The sequence below is a fragment of the Larus michahellis genome, chromosome 6, assembly GCF_964199755.1.
Source record: "Larus michahellis chromosome 6, bLarMic1.1, whole genome shotgun sequence".
Taxonomy (NCBI): domain Eukaryota; kingdom Metazoa; phylum Chordata; class Aves; order Charadriiformes; family Laridae; genus Larus; species Larus michahellis.
In genome coordinates this window covers 39,920,422-39,943,390 of record NC_133901.1, presented here as the reverse complement: position 1 = coordinate 39,943,390, position 22,969 = coordinate 39,920,422, and the positions used below count along the sequence as shown (strand labels likewise).

At 37.0% G+C, this 22,969-nt stretch overlaps 1 protein-coding gene across 1 annotated transcript in view; it reads left to right on the top strand.

Annotated features, from left to right (window-relative positions):
* Positions 1 to 19,868, top strand: part of CABCOCO1 (ciliary associated calcium binding coiled-coil 1) — a 51,719-nt gene extending 31,851 nt beyond the window's left edge. Inside the window, 4 exon segments of the mRNA XM_074591211.1 lie at positions 16,260 to 16,382; positions 16,794 to 16,940; positions 19,650 to 19,680; positions 19,683 to 19,868. Of these exon segments, the coding sequence (XP_074447312.1) occupies positions 16,260 to 16,382; positions 16,794 to 16,940; positions 19,650 to 19,680; positions 19,683 to 19,726 (345 nt within the window). The 3' untranslated portion in view covers positions 19,727 to 19,868.
* Positions 19,869 to 22,969: the final 3,101 nt, after the last annotated feature.

The following is a 22,969-nucleotide window of genomic DNA, read 5'->3' as shown; positions in this document are numbered from 1 at the left end:
ACATGAAATGTGTATATATAGGTACATTTGCCAACTTGTTTTAATTTTTTCATTCGTTTTCCACCTCATGTACTGGGAGGGGCTGCTGATCAGTACACTGGCTGAAGGAAAGTGCAGAATTGTTGCAGGAGAAAATGGAGATACTCAGGCAACGTTTGCAAAAAAGTAAGCTTTTTTACTCTGGTTTCAGAGTGAAGAAAATTAGATTTCCATCACATAAGACCTGCCTCTTAGACCTCTGGGATCCCTCAGTATGCTAGCAAGCATTTGGTGGCCATGCACTTGAAAATGTCTCTCAAGGACTGTGTAAGAGAGTATTTTTGCGCCATGTAAACTTGCCAGCTTTACACCCATTGAACATTACTCTGGATCAGGCCTCACAAGTTATATATGTCTAGTAATCTGATTCATTCAGCTTGGCTCCTCCTGTAAGCTGGGTCTTGGCTGAGATAAAAAGCTTCAATACAAGACACTTAGTGACCATGGAAGTGAGGAAGATTCTATCCAAGGAAGCATTTTCCAGCCTGATGCCCTCCTATCATGACACTTTCCACCTCTTCAGCAGCACCTGCTTATTGTAAAAATGAGAACGGGGAACTGAACACCACTGTGACCAAAAATAGAATTCCCCAATTTTTTTTATTGCCATGTTTAACCTCTGCTCTTTTAATCATATGCACAGCAGGAGAAAGGGGATATGCTTTAACAACTTGTCAGGTATTAAGCAGTGCGAATTTTTAGCTAGAAATCATGCTATCAGTTGGAAGTAAACAATAAGGCCACATATATTTAATTTTTAATAAATTTTGAGTTATGTATTCTTTTAATTACATTAATCAGGTAGGCTCCAACACTGCAAGCCTTAGGGCTTGAAGTGCAATTTCAGTGCTTTGTAATAAATTTGCCAAACTTTGGAAAAAGATGAAATGGCTTAATATTAAACATTTGCTTGATTTAAATTTTACTAACCCATGCACTTTATAATTCATATTTTTTCAGTGCAATGTACTGCCACAGCAGAACGATCATAATAGTAATTGTGAGTAAGCATTCCTTTTGCACACAGGTTTTGCTTATAAACTAGATGAATAAAGGGCCCTGGAGCATCAAGGGAATGCTAAAGATCTACAGAGCCTTTCACTTCAAGGTCATTGGTTCAAGCACACATCATTAAAGACAGAAAGTTAACATCTGACTGCTGCTTCATAATATACATGAAATGAGTTTGTGGTGTCAGTGGATACAAGGAAAGGATATAACCAGTTTAATAACAAGAAAAGAGGTAAGACTAATGCATAGGTCCAAAAAAGAGGAAGAGTCGGGAGGTACACAGTTTACCAGGCTCCTCTCTCCTTCTGCGTGCAGTCCTAAGGGTTGTGTTCATTCTTCAGTCTGGAAAGGTTAGAAAGATTGTAGCCACCCTACTTGGTTTCATTTGATGTCATAAGCTTAATTGAGTTTAGCTGGGTAAACACTAGGTCGGAAAGGATCCAAGGAAAATTCAGGTAGAAGATGGCCGATGATGAAGTAATAGTGAACCTGGTTGGACGCTGCTAGGGCACTGCACAACAGGCTCTTTGAAAGAAGATGCAAAACTGATATCCTGACCACTTGTCATTATCTCAAGCATATAAATCACAAGCAGAAAACTCTTGGTCATGGTACCCTCATAAATACCTTCCAAGTGAGTAATTACAGCCTGACAATGTTAATTCTCCAGTGAAGTTAACCGAATGAGGTACTCTCTCTTTTGATCAGTTGTGTGGTGTTATTGTTGTTGAAGGCTTTTTTAAAGAAGTAGTTGCTTTTCAGTAATGTGATCCCTTTATGTGAGACCTCTAAGAAAGAAGATTAGGTGTGTTTAGAGGAAGGGGTGTGTGTAACATAGCACTGATTTTTTTTTATTAGCCATTTCATATTTAGTTGTCAAAATGAAGTAAATTGCTTATATCTACTGTTGTAAAAAATGCGTTATTTTTCCCTTTTGTTCTATGAACCATTGAGATTTTAAAGGGTACTGTTTCACAGCTGTCTTTTCTCTTCCTTTGGTCTTGTTGTTGTCATGGTTTGTTTTGAAGTCTGGGCTGAGACTGGACCCAGGATGCCTTTGCTGAATGTACATGGGTTTTAGTGGAATAAATTCTTTCAACCATTGTAAACGAGCCCTATGGCTTCTTCTGCTTTCCTTAGTGGCTTTAGTTATGAACATATACAAAAGTGAAAAAAAAAAAAAAAAAGCTTCATAAGCTCTCTTAAAAACATTTTACGAGTAAGAAGGAAATAAGGTGAGAAAGACCTGTGAAGGAGAGAGAAACTCAGCCTTCAAAACAAGGGGAGATATAAAGGAGTTTGCAGGTAAAATATAGAGATATGCAACCCCGGCTTGGTTTGGTTTGTTTCTTTTGCCCTTTTGCCCTTGTTACTCGTATACTTAAAGTTTTTATACCTTTGGAAGAGGTTTTAGTCACAGGTTTTTTATGGTTTTAATATGTGTATATGTTGGAAATATGTAGTCATATTTTATATTTAGCATGAGATTTTATTTTCAACAGTTGTCTGGAGCAGAAAGCATTTTTTTGAAGAACTCTTACCTGTCTGAGCCATTGAATTAATCTAAGGTAGCAGATGTTAATTTAAAGGTGGCTTCACTTAATTGTAATGGGGACATGCCACTGGAGGATTTTGTAATAGAATTTTTTGAATGAAATTGTGGTTTACTTGTAAATAAGTACGTGATGCTCAATGAAAGGATCTCTGGAACATTCCTGATTTTTTCATTCAATAGCCTTAGCCCATGTTTGTTTTTATGAGGAAGGTGAAGTTCCAAGTATTTCATTGAAGAGGCTAGATGTCTTTTTGAGTTAATACGACAAAAGCTTCTTTATAAAAAATAGATTTCAACCACTAGGTATTCACACATTGCAAGAGTATTATTTCTTTTCATAAAAGATTCCATCTAAATTCACATCATAAGTTTATTTTTGGCAGGGACAGCTTAAAACCAAATCAGGGTCGAAAAAAGGAAGGAGTCTGAGGTCAAAATGTAGATATTTTTGCAGTAGTCCAGGGGGAATCATGCATAGTATAAGTCAGTGCTCTTCCTGAAAGAAAACATGGTAATTAACCCCACATTTTGCACCTTGGTTTTTTCACCTCCAAATTTGAATATAAAACTTTTTTGACATAAAAATCAATTAGGATTTAAAATTCTTTTCATCTTTGTAAGAAAATGACACAGACTTGAAGTAATTTTTAAAAAAAGTAATTCTTCAATCACAAGTTATGGTAACCTACACTATTTGGTTGGAGGATTTTTAGGGTTTGAAAGAAAAAAACAGATCCAACGGAACTTTTATATTTCAAAATATTAGTGCGTCAGCTTTATTGAAAAAAGCTGAAATTGTTCAAATGACCTCAGTAAAACAATTTGGACTACGATTCCCGGAATGCTCATGAAGCTGACATGTCTACATGTTCTTAAAAAGTCATAATCCATCATTCTGATGCTAGATCGATGGATTATGACTTTCTGATGTCAGATCTGTGAATTAAGGTTTTTTGAGTACAGCCTGCTATCCAATTATTGCCCCTATTCATATATTATAAATCATTATTCCTTCACCAGGTAGTCAGCAGTTTCTATTTCCTAATGTTTCAGAGCCGCCTTTTTTTAGCCATTGTGGCGTTCCCATTGAGCAATCGAAAACGAAGAGTGCTGACCTGAAAAATAAAGCTTCTATCACAGTAGATTGTTGAGGGAACAGCATTCATTTCTAATTCGTGTAGTTTCTGCTGAAATAAAGAGAATTAGATTAGATTGAAACAAATCTTATCCCCTTCCTGCACAAACAAGCAATATAATAAATTAGCACAAAAGTTGTTGGCACGTATTGACTTAATTTTTAAGTGCTCATGCCTGATTTTCTTTAAAATTATGCTTTCTTCTGGTAGGTTGATTTATTATTTTTTTTATATGAAGACAGATCAGCTTCTGATTTAAAGCTGAAATTTGCCAGCGTGCTACCTTAAGTGATTGTGTCTATTAGGTGCTGCTAAACTGAAGTTCCTTTGAATGAATTACTTGTCGAATAATAAACTTACTTCTAATGCAATGGAGTACATGATAAAAGTACAAAATGCTTTAGTGTAACCAGTTTAGGTATGTCAAATCAAAATACATCTTAAACAACTTTATTAAAAGATACTCAGAAAAAGAAGAGCTATTTTAGGACCTATCATGCATCCAGAGAAGTCATTAAATGAAACGCAATCATGCTATATTGGAGAGTTATCTCAACAGATTGCTCAAGCTAAGGGAATTTAGGTCTAGTCCCATATGTGGATGGAAAAAATCAATAGTATGATCTTGTTATTGTTCTTTATTTCATTTTGCTGTACTGATAGGTCTTCATTAGGATGCAGTTTTCACACTAGACGGCTGTGCACAAAATATGTCCAGTCAGTACATTGCTAGCGGAGTTGTTGTCAAAAAGGACGGTAATCGATGAAAGGGAGGATGGTATAATGAACGTGGTAGAATTTGTCTTTTAATAACTCTTTGTTCTGTGTCTGTCATGAGAGAGCTTTCAGAGAGCTGGCTCATGCCTCAGTTTCTCCTTTATTTGAGTGGCCACGTGGATTCTAAAATCTGTGTCCCAAGGACTATTTCTGTGGCACTTTTCTGAAAAACAAATTTGCGTATCTGGTGTTACCCCTGTTGCAAGTCAACATCAATCAAGGATGTTATCTGAAATGGCATGAGAAAGTTAACTTAGTATTTTGCATGTCCTATCATCGGGTAGTTGAGGGGGGGAGAGTAACACTTTAATATGCTTTTAATAATTTAATTCTTCTTGAAGGAAGACATTGTTTTGGCATATTTATCTCATTCCTTATTGTTTATTTCAGAAGCCCTGGACATTAATGGCATCCTTGCTTTCACCTTCCTTTTCCTTTTATCTCTTTTACATTGTCAAATATATTGGCCATTAAGACTTCCAGGGTGCTGTAGAGTGTTCGAAAGAGCCGGTTTGTTGGGAGAGCGCAGAAACAGATATTTTTTGAATGCTTCTGGAGAAAACATGATTTCAAGACCAAGTGCCAGCACAGCAATGGAACCACTGGCGGGGTTTCAGTGCCTTTCTTGCTTTAGGTAGATTTCCAGTATGATAGAGCTTTAGAGCCCAGTTCTGCTGATGGGAAGTCTGGCAAAACTCCTTCTGCCATCTGCGGAAGTTGGTTCCAACCCATTTTCAAATTTCCTGTGAAATGCAGTTGCCCACTAGATGGAGACATAATATTTTATACATTAGTGGATATACAGATGGTAATCAAACCCACCAGCTGCTGCCTGCTCTTTCCGGGCACCTTGCCAATTTACTGGCAGTATGTTGACTGGGAAGCAGACAGTGACACACTTTGATCGAAAAGCTTGTATGATGATTTTTTTTTTGTTGTAATATTATTGTTTTTTTAAAAAATGATAAAAGAGATCAAGATGTGTATCTTGATCAAAGGGTACTGCTGTCTGCTTCCCCATCAGCAACTTCTAATTTATAGAAATCAGATTGCGTGGAAAGCAATCAGAAAAGGTTTGAGGTCTTTCTTGTTCTCACTGCCAAGAGATGCTGACAAGTGAGAAAATTAAAATCAGAGAAGGTAGGGAGAGAACTAGTAAAACACTGGTTGAAATATAATTATTTAAAGTTCACAATTTTAATAATTTTAGGGCTGTAAAAAAAATACAGTTGAAGTGCTCAAATTGGCTATTGCTTGTATTATAAGAGCACCTTAAGATCTTTCTCTGATGGAGGATGTTGTTTTGAGACTAAGCTACCATTGAGACAAATATATCTGTTAAGTTACTTATTGTCACAGAGAAATATCCTGTCTCTGGTTTTGGGGCCGAGTTTTTCAAAGGTGTCTCCTGTCAGCTCTATTTCTTCCACACGGAGCTGTGCATCCAGTATGATTTATTAGGGTGTATACATGATATAATTAACACCTGCAAAGAACACTTAAACCAGCCAGTCAGTCCTGTAAATGTGAAGATAGTGGGTGCAGAGGGACTATACTGAAACTTTGTCTATTATATTTGGTGAAGTCTTTTCTCTTTAGGGTCTTTAGTAAGGTCTTTTCTCTTTTCAACTCTTGATATCATTCCTTTTTCAAAAGCCATTTTTTGTTTCAGATTTTTTTAGTCCTTCTAAGCTTAAACAACAATTAGCAGTTACAGTTATATCCATATATATATGGATTGTGTCAGCTGGAGAAAGAACGTGTTTCGCTGCATAGGTGAATATTTCTGGCCAACATAAAAGCACAAACCCAGTGGCAATGGTGAGAGTTGCTACACATTCTGCCAAATGTTAAAATCAAAATAAGGAATCATATGACAGGAGGACCTAGGATATGTGACGATTTGTCTAGATGGAGCAAGGGATTATCGGAGGGAAATAGCCTGACATAGTTCAGGAAGTAAATAGGGCCCACCTCCAGAAGTCTTTAGAATGCCATCTTTGATATGGTCTTCGGGTTATGAAAGTATTGGAGAAGTAAGTTAAAATCTTGGTTTGGTGACAAGAGATTCTGTTGGAGCCACACAGGACATTCAGCTGCTTCATACAGTCTGGCATACTTGGCAGTTGGGGCCAAAGGGGAGTCTGAGGCTAGAATAATAATTGTTACAGTTCAGCATTGCACTCTGCTACCGGCGTGGTGGAGATAGATCTGTTCAGCCACGCTGCTTCTCCTCTGCATGCGAGGCGTTTGACTCTGTTGTAAGCTACTTCCCATTGCTCCTGCTCTCTTCCTCTGCACATTGACCCATGCTTTTCCCTCAGCTGCTGAATAAGTCTTTCCTTCCACAGGACCAATTTAATTCCTGTGTCCCCATCCACCCTGCCTTTCTCTCTATTGCCAGCTGAGCTTTCCAGCCATTAGTGATTTTTCTACCCTCTCCTCAACTTCCCTGCTTGGCAGTCCAGACACATTTGATGTTCCTGATAGGTGTTTTCATCTGAGGGTTAGATCGAAAGACAGCAGCTTGAGAGTAGTCAATGTCATGTTTCTGGGTATAGCTGTGCATTCTTAAGAAAGAAGGCACTGCTATTTGGTGTTCGCTCCCTCTAGGTAGTTATGATGTTGCTATTTAGGAAAGCTGCCAGGGAAAAGGTGCTGCTAAAAGGAATAAATAGATAAATCCCTTTGACATCATTGCTTCATTTTTTTCCATCAAAAGCTGACCATCATGGACATCATGTCTTTATCTCATCAGCAAACTGTGTGCTAACTTTGTGATGACATTGTCTTTGCTTATTTTTGTAGAACAGAGTTTCTCAAAAAAACAAAACACAAGGGGAGGAGAGGAAAGCCTATAGCGTACAATTCAACCCAGTACCCTTCATATTCACTTATTCTATAGCCGACTCAAGATTTTCACTTCAAAGTTTGAAGCATTTGCTCTTAGTCCTGACTTGTGTTAAAATTCTGTATGATTGAGGAAACCTCCTTTGAACAAATGTCAGATGTTTGTTGGTTTCGTTACTTGTGTGTGTTTTTTAAAAGATGAAGTTAACTTAGAGTTTATAAGGTATAAGAAGTGAGTGTTGGTTTGTTTTTTGGTTCTGTGTTTTTTTTTTTTTATTTGGGGAGAAATGATTCAGTAGAAATGCTTGTTTCTTCTCATCCTTTGTTTAAAGAAATTTTGAAATATCCACATTTGATTTTACAGTTTGTCATGAGCTTCTTAACAAGTCAAAGCAGAATGAGATTTATGCGCTTTTTCACCAGAAACCATTTCATGCCCCAACAGAAATGGAAATGACTCCTCTTCTCAGAAACCTTCCAAGTCAAAGTGGGAGGAGATAATCTGTAAGGAGATGTTACCGTCTCAAAAACAACCTCACATCATTCAAGGTGTGGTTGGCTTTGGCAGTTTACCAAGAGGAAATTATTAGATTTTGCATCACCCACCAAGCCAAGCTATGCTGAAACAAAGCTTTGTTTAACTCTTGCGTTCATCAGACCAACCCTGCCCCTATCCACAACTGCATTTTTATTTAATGTGAATGGCAATATTATAAGAGAGAGTTAAAACCAACCCCAGTATTCAAACTGAGATCCAGTATAAACAGATTTATGAACATGTACTGTAATAAGGAGAGGCTGTTTACAATGGGATATGAAAGTCAAGTGTGATATAAGGAAGTGGTGGTTTCTTTTGACTAACAGACTATGGTTAGAATACTGCAGATTCAAGCTATATGGAAACGCAATTGTAAAGAAGGACTGATATTTTAGACTTCTGTGGGGTTTTGTGGGTACTGATCAAATATTCTGGTGCAAAAATAGACTAGTTTCACATAGAGAGGTGACTGAAAACTGTAACTCTGAAATTTGAGAGAAAAAATTGCCTTACTTCTGCATTCCCAAATTGGAAAATGTATGTTAATAACTTAATTTTGATGATAAAAACATGAAAAATAAGTCCCTAAAATAGTGTCGAGTCAATTTTCTGATAAAGTAAATTTGTTTTCCCATTTGTGATTAAAATGACCTACAGTAAGATTTTTTTTTTTGAACTAGGTGTTAATTAAAAATATGGAAATGGATTTAAAAAACATTGCAGTTCACAGTGGAAGAATTACCATAACTTATTTGTTCTCAAAGCCATGCCTGTTTTAAGATGTTTTTAAGATGTCTAAGTTACTGGTTGTTTTTCTGCATGATTGTTTCCAAAGCAAAATGTGATTCCAATAAAAACAGTAATTGAATTTACAGTCCACAGGACAAATTGTTGTTTTAACAGAAACTTACACAGTCAAGTAAAGACTTTATGTTTTAGGTCTAATAACAAAGAATGCAAGTTCCCCATTTTTATGTGACTGTACATCCTGAAAAGTTTTCTAATGTAGCATATTTTAAAAAAAAAAATCTATATTGTAGTTTTTAAATTGTGTGAGCAATTTTTTTTTTCCTCTTAGCTCAGAATCAATACTCTTTAGGTTGTTGGGTTTTTGTTTTGGTTTGTTTTTAATGTAACCTTTTAAATGTTAGAGCAGCTTTTTCTGTAGCGTCAGCTAGGGGTGAATCAATATAGACAAGCCTATTTGCATCTAATGCACCTGATGACTGAGAGGAGTTCAGAGAGAGCTTCTTGCTTTGTCAATTGGTGGTGCAGGAATGTACGGGTCATGGGGCAGTTGTGTGAGGGACTTGTCCATGACCAGTCTTGCATGGCGAAAATTCTAGTTTTGGAGGGAATGGATAGGAAGGGAAGGCTGTCCAAGAGTGGCAGCGGACAAAGGCAGGAGGTGGGACCTCTCTCCAGCTTGAGGCAGTGGTTACACATTACTGTATCAATGGCAAAAAAAATCTTTTTCTGCTCTCAGATTTTCTCAGCAGCAGCTCCCAATAACTCCTTGAACCCTTTTTGTTTCAAAGGTTTCTTTCAAAGTTTTCCTAGTTTTTTGGGAATCTTCTTAGTGCCTTTCTTTCACGTATATTGTACTCAATGTTTACATAAAGCCTAACAACTATGCTTAATGAACGAAGAGAAATCCGGTGGGGGTAACACACAGCTCCCTACACACGCCTGCTCTAACTAGCATGTACACAGTGTGAGACATGCCAGAGATAGACATACATGCTGGAGATAGGCATGTCTACATTAGCATTTTATGCTCATGGGAGCAAAATGGGAGCTCAGTGGGAGAGGTAACAGCCTGTGCTTGCTGTGGACCAAGGCAGGTATATTAAGCAATTGTTAAGTACTTAATTTGTCTTGGTTGCTCTGACTTTCCCTCAGGAGATACAGTCATCTTTGCACTTACTGCAAGGAGGGGTTTAGGGGGTTGACAAAGGCCCTAAAGCAGGTGTGATGAATACCATCCCTCTAAGCAATTTAATTCTTATAGGCCACTTTGTTGCCAAAGGCACATGCTCTCATGCAAATTTTTCTCTGTGTATAAGACTGCGGCAAGTCCTTATAAAATGTATGAAGCCTCCTCTCAGAAAGAGGTATCAAAATGCACCTGGCCAAATATACTGTCATACTTCTATCATAATGTTTTTAGCATTCACTTCAGATTTTTCCTAATCAAATGATTTGGAAAAAGGGATGCACAAGGAAATGTAAAGCTCTGGCCTGATAAGGCGTATGCCTCCAATGTATTAGACTGCCTGTTGTGCGTTGGGCTCAACAGAACATACTTTCATGGTTTTCTAATGTGATCACATGAGTAGTAAAAATAAACTTAATTTTTTTTAAATATTTGTAGATCCAGCAAGGTGGTTGCTATGGGAAAGACTCTTGATTACTTTTATTTTTTTTAAATGGCATTAGATCCCTGTTGAGTATAACTGTACAGCCAGATTAGGACCTGCCTTCTCTTTGCTTGTTTGATGGGTGCCCTTGAAGTGGAAAGGGGGGATGGCACTTTGAAGAGTCCTGACATGCAAGAGTCACACTTTCAGGTACTAAAAATAAATCCTCATCCCTCCTCAAAATCTGTATGCATTGTTTTTAAAAGGATTTTGTTAACCTCAAGCATTTTAAAATGGTGAGACAGATCCCAAAAAATCATGAGGTGTGCTTAAAAAGAATTGTTGTTTGGTTCCTTTTGCTTGCAGTCTAGCTTTTGAGCTTTCAAGATTTGTTTTCAGTCTTTCCTCTGCAACCATAAGAGCTAGACACTAACTTTATTTTTAAATGAAAGCTGAGATTCTCTTGTAATCCCATAACTCTAGGAGATTTGGCAATGCTAAACACAATGTGAATTTAGAGTGACCATTCCAAGGTGAATCATTTAGAGATGTGTCCTCAGCATGAAAGCCAACTGGGGATTTTTTTTTTTTTGGACGTCTCTTATTTTGTCTTTCTAAATAATCTGTGAATTGGCAGTAATAATTGGAAGCTTGGTAAAAGCAGAAGTAGATGATTGCAGCCCAGTAAAATCAGTGTTATTTTTTTTCTGGTATGTTAGGATATTCTTACAGCATCTAGGTATTAAAGGCATTCTGCATTAAGATATCTCTAGAGAGGAAGGCTTTGGTTGTTTTTGTAGAAGCACCCTTTTCTACTCAGTCGAGCATTAAAATTGGCAGCAGTTCCTGGAGTAGCAAGAAAATCCTGGTCGTTGCCCTCATATAGTTACTGAAAACAGTAAGAGGATATGTAAAAGCTTTAACTCCAAGGAAAAATATTTATAACTGTGACAGCGTGTTTCCTTACAATAATTTATGGGCAAAATGTAGGAAAGGAGGAACACAAGCTATAAATAATATTCCTTATGTAAACATAATGGCAGTGGCAAATTCTTTTTATTTAAAAATTAATATTGATGTTCATTAATATAAATTACCACATTTCAGATGACTCTGATGTCCTTGAGGCCAGATGTCACTGACTGATTTACAGCTTCCTGGGGGGAGGAGTAGATCCTGTTTTGTCAATGTAGGCACCAAATTGCTTCAGATAGCTATTTTGGACTAGATTAATTACTGATGTATTGTCAACAAAGTTGATTCTCATCTCAGCTCAGAAACATGGAAAAGTATCTTTAAAACGTATTAACTTGAATTCTGAAATGCAGGAAAAAAAGCATAAAGTATACCTTTGACTTACTGAACTTTTGTCTCATTTAAGGAATAGTGGTTTGAAAACTCCTGCCCAGGAACATGCACACAGAATTTCCATGTGCATCACTAGCAACCGGGGAACATACTTCAGAGGCCAAGTTTAGTCCCACATTGATCTTAATTCTACTTTAAATATTAATACAAACGTGTACAGTGAAGGAGTTCAGAAGGAAGCTCTGCCATCTCAGTCACACCGCACAGATCATACATCTGGATTAAGTTTTTGAGTGCTTCATAGTATCCTTCAGACCTTGTGTATAGCACTGCTGCAAAATAGGATGGCAAATGTATTTGTAGGGCTACCAGCAGCCTCCCAGAAACCTCCTCACCTGTGAGAACACTGGTGGGCGATGCCTCAGAAGGCAAGTAGGGTGGATTTGTTGTGTTTGTGTATGCTGGCAGGTTAAAGAGGGGGAAAAAAAACAAAGGCGGGCTGGTTTGAGTCAGTGTGAGACAGTGCATCTCTGGCCATTAGTTATTCATTCAAATTCAACCACATGAAATACAGGCAGCTAACAAACCATATCTTGTAAATGCCTTTTATTCCAGCAGCTGAAATTCAGCGCATTTGTAGGTGTGTAGCTGGGCATGCTTAGCATGAATGGCAAACTAATGTAAATCCTGTATTAAATATTTTGGTTCATAGCAAATCTCACATATGATCATATGTAAGAGAGAAGTCTGTGCAGGTCTCTGGTAGCATAAGGTCCTATGGCATACAATTAGAAACTACAGAGATGATAGGAATATGGAGAATAACACACAAAAACCACCCTTTTAAAATGCATTTATCATTCATATAAAATCAAATCCATATCCATTGAAAGGCCTTGAAAGATGTTACAAGGCTTTATAAAGGGTCCCTACTGATTTTTTCCAATCCTTATAAATAATTATTTTCCTGTGTTTGGTAAGATTAGCTAAGGGGAATTTATGTTAAGACTCTGTGGAGAAGAGTACAGAATTTCAGTTAATATTAAGCTGAAAAGGTGGTTTTAAAATATTTCTATGATACAAAGGCCTTGTATCAAAGAGGCAAATACACCACTCAGTCTCTTTTCTCATTTGTGAAATAGCTAGGCATAAACTATAAATTCTAATTTTCAGCAAGTATGTTAGTAAATCCAAACTGACCTTGACCTTAGCTTTGCTAATTTCCAAACTCTGATATTTATTCCCTGAGTAGATTGTTTGCCTTCATACCACATACATAAATACTGCAAACCTTTCCAATGACTTGAATTAGAGTGTAAGTAAATAGCTGGTTTTAATCTACATAATATTTTGAGAGCAGACGTTCTGTGCTATGACTATTAAGATATACCCAGCAGCCATTTGTATAATACTAAAACCTCTTACATATATTATTAAAAGTAATGCTATCAGCCGGGGCTTGTTTTATGCCACAGAAACTTAAATAATAAAATACTGTGTGGATAAAATCTGCAATAATAGTAACTTAAGCAAAATTAATTTAAGTAACAGATAACATCTGGGGGAAAATGTAACGGTATATTGGTAAGTTATGCAAAGCTAATTTTATAATAACTACCACATCTGTGGAACTCATTTATTAGAACGTTTTACCAATCTTCTTTCCTGCCATTATTCTGTTTTAGAAATTTTCCTGTATACTATTTTATTGTCTTTGCTCTGCCTACATTTGTAAAAAGGTAATTTGCTGGCTCTCAACAACGAGAAAAGTATGTGGGTTTACGTACAGAACAACATGACACTTTCTATATTTACCTCTCTTTATGCACCCTTTTCCTAGAAAGAATTCCAGAGAAAAATTGTGGCATGGGGCTGTACATTGTGAGCAGCGCCTGAACTCCAGCTACAGTCCTCGGCTGTGCCTACGCCGGGGCTTGGTGCGACTGGGGTGGGAAAGTAAAGGTGACGCTGTATGATATTTCCCGCATTAACCTCTGCTGAATGTTAGAGCAGCCTCTAGCCTGCTCTAACTTGTCCAGATTCAAGTGGGCTTTTGGCACCCCACCACACCTAGGGATTAGTAAGAATATTGCATGTAATTTCTGTTTCCTCCAGTCTCTTTCGGAGCATCCTTTTATCTGTAGCTGCCACTGATATGCCCTCTACATTTGTGCAACTGCCTTACGGTTGCTTTATTTTTGAATTCGCACGCACCCCTCGGACCGCAATGTGCAGGCAAATATTGCCAATTAATTTTAAGGCATTATCATCCTGCCAAACTGTTTCTCACATTTCGATAGTTATATTGATTCAAGAGGACAGTTTGAGTAATACGTCTTTGTCATAGTGAATAATACTCACATAATGACAAATCTTCAGGAATTAAAAAAGGAGGATGATTTTTTTAATGTAGGTCAGTGGAAGTAATTCACCGTAAATTTACTCAGACTTCAGAAATTAGCAACGTTTTTTAAAGCTAACCGTAACTGTATGAAACTTACTGTGTCTCCTTCTCTGTTTTTAAATAGATTTTACTACAGAGCCATTGGTGCTATTAAACATGAGGTTTTGTTCAAAGGAAATACAAAGACTTAATTGTATTTTTTAAAGGAAAGTATTGCATCAGAAGGATTCATTTAAATACGTTTGTTGGCTTCGGGCTCTCACCACAATTCATTCGTTCTAATTTTCCCCTGGACTTGTTAAGGACACAATGTATAGGAAGGAGCAATGCAGAATGGCATTTTTAGGTCACTATATTTTGGCTGTAAACTGTAATACTGCTCATAAACTTATTATTACTAAACAAAATACTTCATATTCTGCATTGAAGTTTCCCAGTCTTTTAAAAAACTTTTGGCTAAACGTTGAGACTATTATGGCTCATTAAAGAGACTAGTTCTGCTGTAATTTAGTTATTTCTTAATGATCCAAGGGTTATTATTAGACACAGAACAGATGAGTAAAGAATGGCTCTCTTTAAAAGGACGCAGTGAAGTAAAAATATTATTCTAAAACAGAACCTCTGAAAATGTTATCCATGCTACAAAAATGTATTTGATCAGCCAGGAATTGATTTTTAAAAACCCAGTCTAGTTTTTTACGTTATTTCATTTTTTTAAAATTTGGACTGGAGGAAATAAATGGAATAATGATTTAATCTAGATAAAGAAAATATTTAGAGTGAATAGTTAATTAACTAACCAAAAAACATTATTTTAAAGAAGCAGAAAGTAATTTTGAATTCTCATCCAATTCAACTAATATTTTTAATAAGAAAATATAAGGTGAGAAATCAGAAAAAATGGAAATACTTGTTAAATCAAAATACCTCTAGTTTAAAAAAAATACAATTAGAAAGCAAAGCTTTTTATTTTAGAAAGAATAACGTTTAGCTCAACATAAGGCTTTTTAATTTTGATGCAAAACCTAAACTTTCTGACAATCTTGAAGACAATGAAAGTGTCCAAACATAACTTCTGAAGAGCTTTTAGGACCACAAAAGGAATTTTTAATACAATAAAGAACAATGGCTAGGTTCCACTGTCTATTTTCAATTTTTGCTATCACTTTTGCAACTGTCCAGAACCTTTAATATTTTCAGCACGTTTAACAGTAGCAAGTAACTAGATAAACCAAATATCAACTTCACTATGATTTCAAAGGTATGAGGAAATTAATTTATGGGAGCTGCAATTACCCTGATGTGAATTAATGTAGTTGACTTACACCATCCAAGCAAAATCATGTTTGTAATAGCTGACTCAGAACTGGAACATCTGCCTGGTATTCTCAGTGGGCTCTTCCCATTGTAGAGGGCCCAAACATATCATTTTAGTATTATACTGTTTCCCCGCTCCTTCAAAAATGCCTTTCGTCGCCCTATTTGGCATGTATGTTCTGTCATCCATTTTTAAAAAAAAAAAACAACACAAACCCTTGTCCCTTTAGAGGACGCAGGGCCGCCTTCTGCATCGCCCGCCAGAGCCTGAGGAAGGACTGAGTGCTGCATCCAGCTACTCCAGGGGGGGAAAACCCATTTCCTTGACAGAGCACTCCTGGAGCCACAGTTCACACACCAGCAGAATAGCAGTGAGGTTCCCGTGTTCACAGGAAAGAGAAATGGGAGCAAGTTGATGAAGCAGCAAAACTTGGACTATTAGCAATTCTTAAATTACAGTCACATATTAAAATATTTTTCTTAGGGCCTTATTTGATGCAGTGTCACTACAACTTTACTCCAGCAGATTCCTTTGAAAGAATACCCTGGTGGTCAGCTGGGCCCTTTAATTCCAAAATGCAACAAGATCCCTGTTCAGAAGTGACAAATTTGCGTTGGGAAGACTGCATGTTACCCAAGCTCTGGTGTTTTCTAAACTTAATTATCCACATGAGTAAGAAGCTGTAGTGTTATGAAATTACAAAAATCATCTGTTCTTTCCAAGTATTATAAAGAGGGTCCCTTGAGATGCAGCTAGAAATCAAAGCTGATCTATAATAATTTTCAGTATATTTTCCCATTCTGAGCACCTGGATAGTAACAAAAAAGGTATTGTTTTTTGTTGTTTGCCAGCCATTTCATTCCATTTAAAAAAATCTGCAACGAACCTCTGAGCAATAATTAAACCTGAATTACTTTTTTCTTTTTTTTTTCTTTTTTCTTTTTTTTTTTTTAATACTGTCAGTATGTGATTGAACTTGCCCCACCTGCAGTTCCCCCATTCCCTGCTCTGCTGGAAGAAGGCATACCTTCGGATATTTATTCATCGTTCATAATATCACCAGCAACCGCAGAGACAGAATCTAAGGTATGGAGGTTTTTTCCTTCTTTTTCTTTTTTTTTTTTTTTTTTTAAAAAGGTGCTTTTCTATGACTCTCCTCTCATTTATTCTCATTGGAGCCTGGCACTAATAACATTTATTCCCCAGAATATAGCATGCATTCTCTTCCAAGATAAAACGAAGTTGCTTTTAACGCATTAATCAGTCAATAGAGGATATTTGAGTCAGCCCCTCTGGGCTCTCTCCCCACACGACTTCATAACCTCAGGATCTGCCTGGCCTGGGCAGTGAAAGAGAGATGCTGACAGTCTCTGTCAGAGCAGTTCTCAAAAGCAGGCTTCATGTATTGTTACATGTCTTTGGGCTGATGCTGTTTGGTCTTCTAGAGAGCAGGAAGATAGTCTCACTCACGTATTTCCTGTGGTTGGTTGCTGCTAGGGGTCTGATCAAGACCTGGAAGGTTACCTGGAAGAGCCTTGTCCAGAGGTAGAGTCCTTCGAGGCAGATGCTGTGGCTGATGTCACTGATGAAGATCAGAAGTCCACAGTGGGTGAAATCCCAAATGAAATTATTGTCAACCTTGAGGTACTATTACTAGAATGTTGTTCACTAATTCTGTCTATGGTTAATTAGCTAGCTCAGCCTTAATGAATATAAACTGTATTCATACTAAAGCTGGCAAAAAGCACATCCATATGCTGTAAAAATGTGAATTAGCCTCTATAAATAACTCATAGTTTAGTCAGCTTACATGTGATAAGATAAAAAATATTCAGTAATATAACAACATATATCTTCAGCATTACTATGTGTTAAGAAACATGGGCCGAATCCTGCTCTCAGTGATGTCAGTGATAAAATCCCTTTTTGGGGCTTCAGGATTAGCTGCTGTGATAGAGTATATGCAATGTGTGCTTAAACGGAAATTGTTAGTTACATCTATGTTACACATCCTTCAATCTGTGTGAGAAATAACACATTTATGCCAATTCTGGACTTCATTTGGTAGGTGCATATAGGAACAGATGAGGTTTCAGTATGTGGTCTGCAGATTCTGAGGAGTCCATGAGTTCTTCCTATGGGGCTCATGAAAGGGAAGGACGCTATTGTCAGTGGACTTAAATTTGTTGTAGGGTGATCTGCTTCTCTACAGGGAGGCCTACAAATTGAAACACGTGGAAAACCAGTGGAGTAGATCATTGTTATTTCATAAACTGCTCCCTCAAGCATGTGCAATTATTGAAAGCAAACCAGCTAGAACTCAGTTCCACCCAGGAACTGGTGGAATTTCATCCTCTTTGCCACAACCAGGTGGCATTAGACGCTTTAAACTTTTGGTGCAGCACATTGGACGCTGCTGACCAAGCCACGGTTTATTAAATATCTTATATTGTCTGAAAATAGTGTGATATTGATAAATTGCTTTACATGTATTATGTATGAATGGGGAATATAAATTGGAATAATGATGCTGTCATTAGATCTACCTATTTGATTTCATATTCCATTTCAACACATCTTTAGAAACAGGAGGGAACCTGGCCTATGTTGTCTTAGTCCTGTCTCCACCTACAAGAAAAATGAAATGCGTGGTTTTCACTTGACTTGATTTCATTAGAAGTAGTGCTAAGAGCTTTTTTTCTTTACAGAAACTGCACAGATTAGAAAAATGCCGTTTCTTCTTCCTTTGCAACTCTGGTTATATCACCGGAAATAATTTCCTTTTAGTTTTCAAAAGTCCTTTACCAATGTATCACCTGACTTCTCGGTTTGTTGACTTCTGAGTTAATCTTATCATTAGATTTTTACCTGATACATGGTCAAACTCATACCATTTTGTTGTTATGAGTGAACTGTGATTTCACAATCTGCACTACGTCTCCAGGGGACATGAGGTGTGTCTTGCTGTAGTTGAGTCTAGAAAATAACTTTTAGTCTGAAGTCACAGTGCTGACTCTCAGTGATCTCAACAGCAGCCGTAGTGAGTATGGTGGCAGCTGATTTCCACTGAAGGTAGAATCAGAGACAGAGGGATATAAAAACTGGAAAAGAAAAAGCAGCTGGGGTGGCTGAGAGGGGATTAGCCTGGAGGATCAGTGTTCCACAGCAAAGCAGCTAAGTGTATATATAATGTAAAGGGAGAGACATATTTGTTGATACTTGAGGATGGATTGAATATGGTGAAGGCCATCTCTACAGATACAAAGTTGGGATAGAAATTCCAGCTTTTTGATGCTAATCTGAGCTACTGAGAACTTCAAAAAGGTTTTAGCTGGGGTTATCCATTGGTAGGTTGCAGTATAGCACTAGTAGGGATTTCTAGGACTGGCAAGCCAAAAAGTTCCTAAAACGGCAAGTTACTGCAAGCTTTTGTGGGCCAAATCCATTCACTTTATCAAAATTACGTAAAGTCCATTAAGAATGTACCTCCAAGTTTTGGATCAGTTTATGTGGAGTCTGTAAAGGATCTTTGCACCCGTTCCAGTTATTCGACCAAAACTTTGCGACTTTTGGAAAGACTGTCATTGTACTCCTTCTGTTTCTCACGTGTTTTTGCCATGATGAATGCTGATATTGAGAAATATAGATAAATTCCCCATAACCCCCACTATTTGTGGCCTTTTCTCCAGTGATCCTACATTGCCAAATACTATAAAATTAACGATTGCTACACATCATCACTGCCGAAGATTTCACTAAAACATGTCACAACCCTTGTACCTTCCCCACAAATGTTACTTTGCAAATGAAAGGCTCCATGTCTACAGCAGTCTGGATTTCCAGAATGAGATACACATTCATAATTGTGTTTGTAATTAAGAAAGACAAGCAACATCACAGAAATATGGGTTTTTATTGTTCATTTTCAGTAATGCTTTCTAATTTCAGCAGTGTTTCAACAAAACGTACTACACTAGAGAACATCTGCAGCAAAGGAAAACAGTGGCAACAACCAAATCCCAAAGCAATTTTTCTGATTTGGTGTTTATTGGTAAAGGCTGTCTGAGAATACAGGCAAATTAGCCTATCTCCCAAGACAAGGTCACATGAAAAATGGCTGTCCAAGATCACTTCCTGTTCATGGCAGCCATACCATACATCGGGATTGTGCACAGTAATACGATAAAGTGTTATCACGTAAGTACAGGCTGAAACACCATTATGTCTGCAAAACAGGAAGGTGTGTAGGATAATGTCTGTCTTACTGCACTACAGTGTGTCAAAACCACAAAGACAATGTGCAGCCTAAGATAGCTCCATCATAACCACTTTTTTCTTCTATTTTCTTTCCAGGCAGAGATAAATGAAAAGCTGCAAATGCAAGAAAAGCTTATACTTTGAGAACGGAAAAATTAAAAAGTCCTAAATAGACAGATAAGAAAGGTGATGTTGAATTTTACAGAAATTGGACAGTAGGGGATGGCGTGCACAGAAGACTGGCTCCCTGCCTGAACGTAATTATTTTTGTGTAAAGGAAAATGGCTCTGTTAACATTTACCTAGAAATAGTTCATCCCAGTTCCTCAAATTTACTGTCTTCTGCCAGTGTCATTATTTAGTTTAGACTTAAGTAGAAGATTATAAACAGAAGGATACGTAATTAAAACATGTTGAAGTTCAGTTTATTTCTGAATAGAAATCTCAATTTAAAAAAAATTGCTGTAGTTTCATTCTCTTTTCTTTTTCCAGTTGTGAAATATTTAACAGATTCTACTTTACACCTATGGCTTTTTTCAGGTAATTTTGCTAGGAGAGTACATAGGGAGAAACATAATTTTGAGGCACTGCAGATATAATGAAGAGAGAATTTAATTAACATTTAATTACACACATTTCAGTGTAGTTATTCATTAATCATATGTATGTTATTTCATTTTAAATTGTTTCCTAAGCTTTAAAACAAATTTCATACCTTATGCTTCTTTATTTTCACCATATTAAAAGCACATAAATTAAGAGCTTGCACTTTTAGAGTGTTCTCAAGAAGAGTTCCTTTTGATTTCAGTGGAAATTTTTCTGGAATGCACGTAACCTTTCATCTGAGAATGTTTCCATATTTTGTCAGAGGTTATAGGAATATTTCAAAGTCAAAAGGAATCTGACCAAATAAATGACCTCAGAAGAACTGGTTTAACGTCTATGTTTCAAAATCGTAGCCTGTGCTAATTGTTGTGTTACAGAACTCTGTGCCCTAGAAAGCATGTTGAATGCAAGTCATGCTTTCAAGCGTAAAGGCTGGATTGAATTACATGTTTAGTGGAATATTTGAGAAATAGAATGTTTTATTCATTATGACTTCAGATTTGTTTCCTATTAAGTAAAGAGTTAGTTTTTGTTTCATTTCATCCCCATTTTTTATGGTGATAATGAAAAAAGTTTGCAAGCCTGACTCAGCCCAGTCAAAAAAAAAAAATTTAAAAAAAAAAAAAAATCGCTTGAAACATTTTTCCTTCTTTCCTCCAAGTCCTTGTTCGGCAGTGCCGGCCGGGAGCGGCCAGGAGGGGGCACCGCCTGCCCTCTCCTCCAACCATGGTTTGAAGTTTTCAGCGGGCAGAATATTTTGCTTGGTCTCAGGCGTTGAGGAAAATCTCTTCCCCTGGTACGTGATGAGGAGCGATAAGCTCTGGAACAATGCACTTCCAAGTTTTTCTTCATTGCTCTTGCCAGCGCTGGCCAGCAAAATTAGTGAGAGCTTCCTTTCAGCTGTTAAAAGCTAACTGTTCTGCTTTGAACACTGAAGGAATTCATGAAGAATTATTAGTTTTGCCTTTAAAAAAAACCTTTTGAAAAGATTTTATTCTTTTAAAATTGTGAAGAGTCCTGGTTATGTTCTTTTTTGTTTTATTGCTTTGAAATATGATTTTTTTTTTGTTATCAAAACTTTCTGAAATCAAAGTATCCTTTATTTTGATACATAAATTCATCTCCCAGCACATTATGCTAATGTCACAAGTTTCCCTGGTTTTGAACTCAAAGGTGAGAACAGAGCTTCTGAAGAGAGCTGTCCGTATGAAAAAAGGAGTATTTTAAATACTTTTTAGTGAAAATGTGTTAGTGGTAATTTAGCATTGTTTAGCACTTCAGACTTAAATCTGAAGACTACAACATTGCTGCTATAGCACTCAGCAGAAAGGGACTAACTATGATTTATGTTAAGACCAAGGCTAAACAAAGGCTTTTGCCCATATCTCTTCCTCCCTCTCCCAGATTTTGTAGAACCTCTGGGAAATTTTAAAGTGCTTTGAAGATGAGAAATTGTATATGAACATCAAGTATTACTGCAATGATTTGTTAGCATTCAGTCTTAGTACATATGCATAACAGCTGAGGTATTGCAGAAATTCAAAGTGAAGTTCAAATCCCACAAACCGTATTTGTAACTATCTTCCTGCTGAACTAAATAATGCTACCAATAAAAATAGCCCCAGGGATTTTTTGGGAGTGGGAGGGACAATGGTTAGGAGGCTGGAGGAAGGAAGATGAGTAAAAGGTAGACATAACATCTCTCTAAGCAGTCAGAGTGCGTGTTCTGACACAGCATATGAACATCAAATTGAAGAATCCTTTAATGTCTTCAGAATGTTAATATGAAATGCAAAACGTCATGCTTTGGATAGATGGGTAGGAACAAAATGTTCAGATGCAATATGGTGCATTAAGAACAGTCTCCATTCTGCATTCCTGGCTTTTCCATTGGTTTAAATCAGGCTTGCTGTTTCTCAGGTCTCTCGTGTCTTGTTGAGTTACTGCTATAGTCATCTCTAAAAATAATTATACTGTCATTCCTGGGACCTACAGTCGAGGCTTTGCTATAACAATCTTTGATTTTGTTTTTGGTTTTGGTTTTGTTTTTTTTTTTTGCAACACTGTTGATGTAACATAGTTCTTTACAATACACATACTTGTAGTAGTTCCTAACAAGTTCCCACCCTACAGAGCTTTCAATTTAAATCAGACAGATCTTGTAGAAAGAAGGAAAGAGGGGTTATGTTCTACCTTCTCTGCCAGAGAAGTGGTGGTTTTCCAAGGGGCAGAGGACAGATGAAACAGTATAATTTTTCCCATATAAGGTATAATATTGATGCTTTTCAGCATCTTCATGGTAAAATCCTGGTCTTCACTAGGATTTATAATGAGACAGTGAACAACTAGTAATTATCCTCTAGTAAAAGAAAAGCTCTATTTTCAGGCAGCGCTTTGCTGCATTACACTGACAGGGTGATGGAAGTTTAGAAGAGATGGAAAGCAGCTTTTCTAGTAAGAAGCTGGCTTGAAAAAGATGGGAAAGAAGACAAAAAGAGAAAACAGTTTTTTACCTGTTTCATAGTGCTTTGCCATGACCTTTTCTTCTCAAGCCTTGCTTCTCCTCTTCTGCGCCAAATCTTGATTTGAATTTGGAAATTACCACATTGTTTCCTTCCTAAAATTGTAACTGACATTCCTAGAAAACTTGCTTTCCCAGAAAAGCCACTGTGCGTGGGCTTCAAATTCAGCTTTTCACAAGTGAGAAAAAGACATTTTCTTCAATAACCTACACTGCCAACCTGAAAAAAAAATGGTTGTGAGCACATGGTTTAGTTGACCACAAAAACACATTCATCCAGATGTACAAAT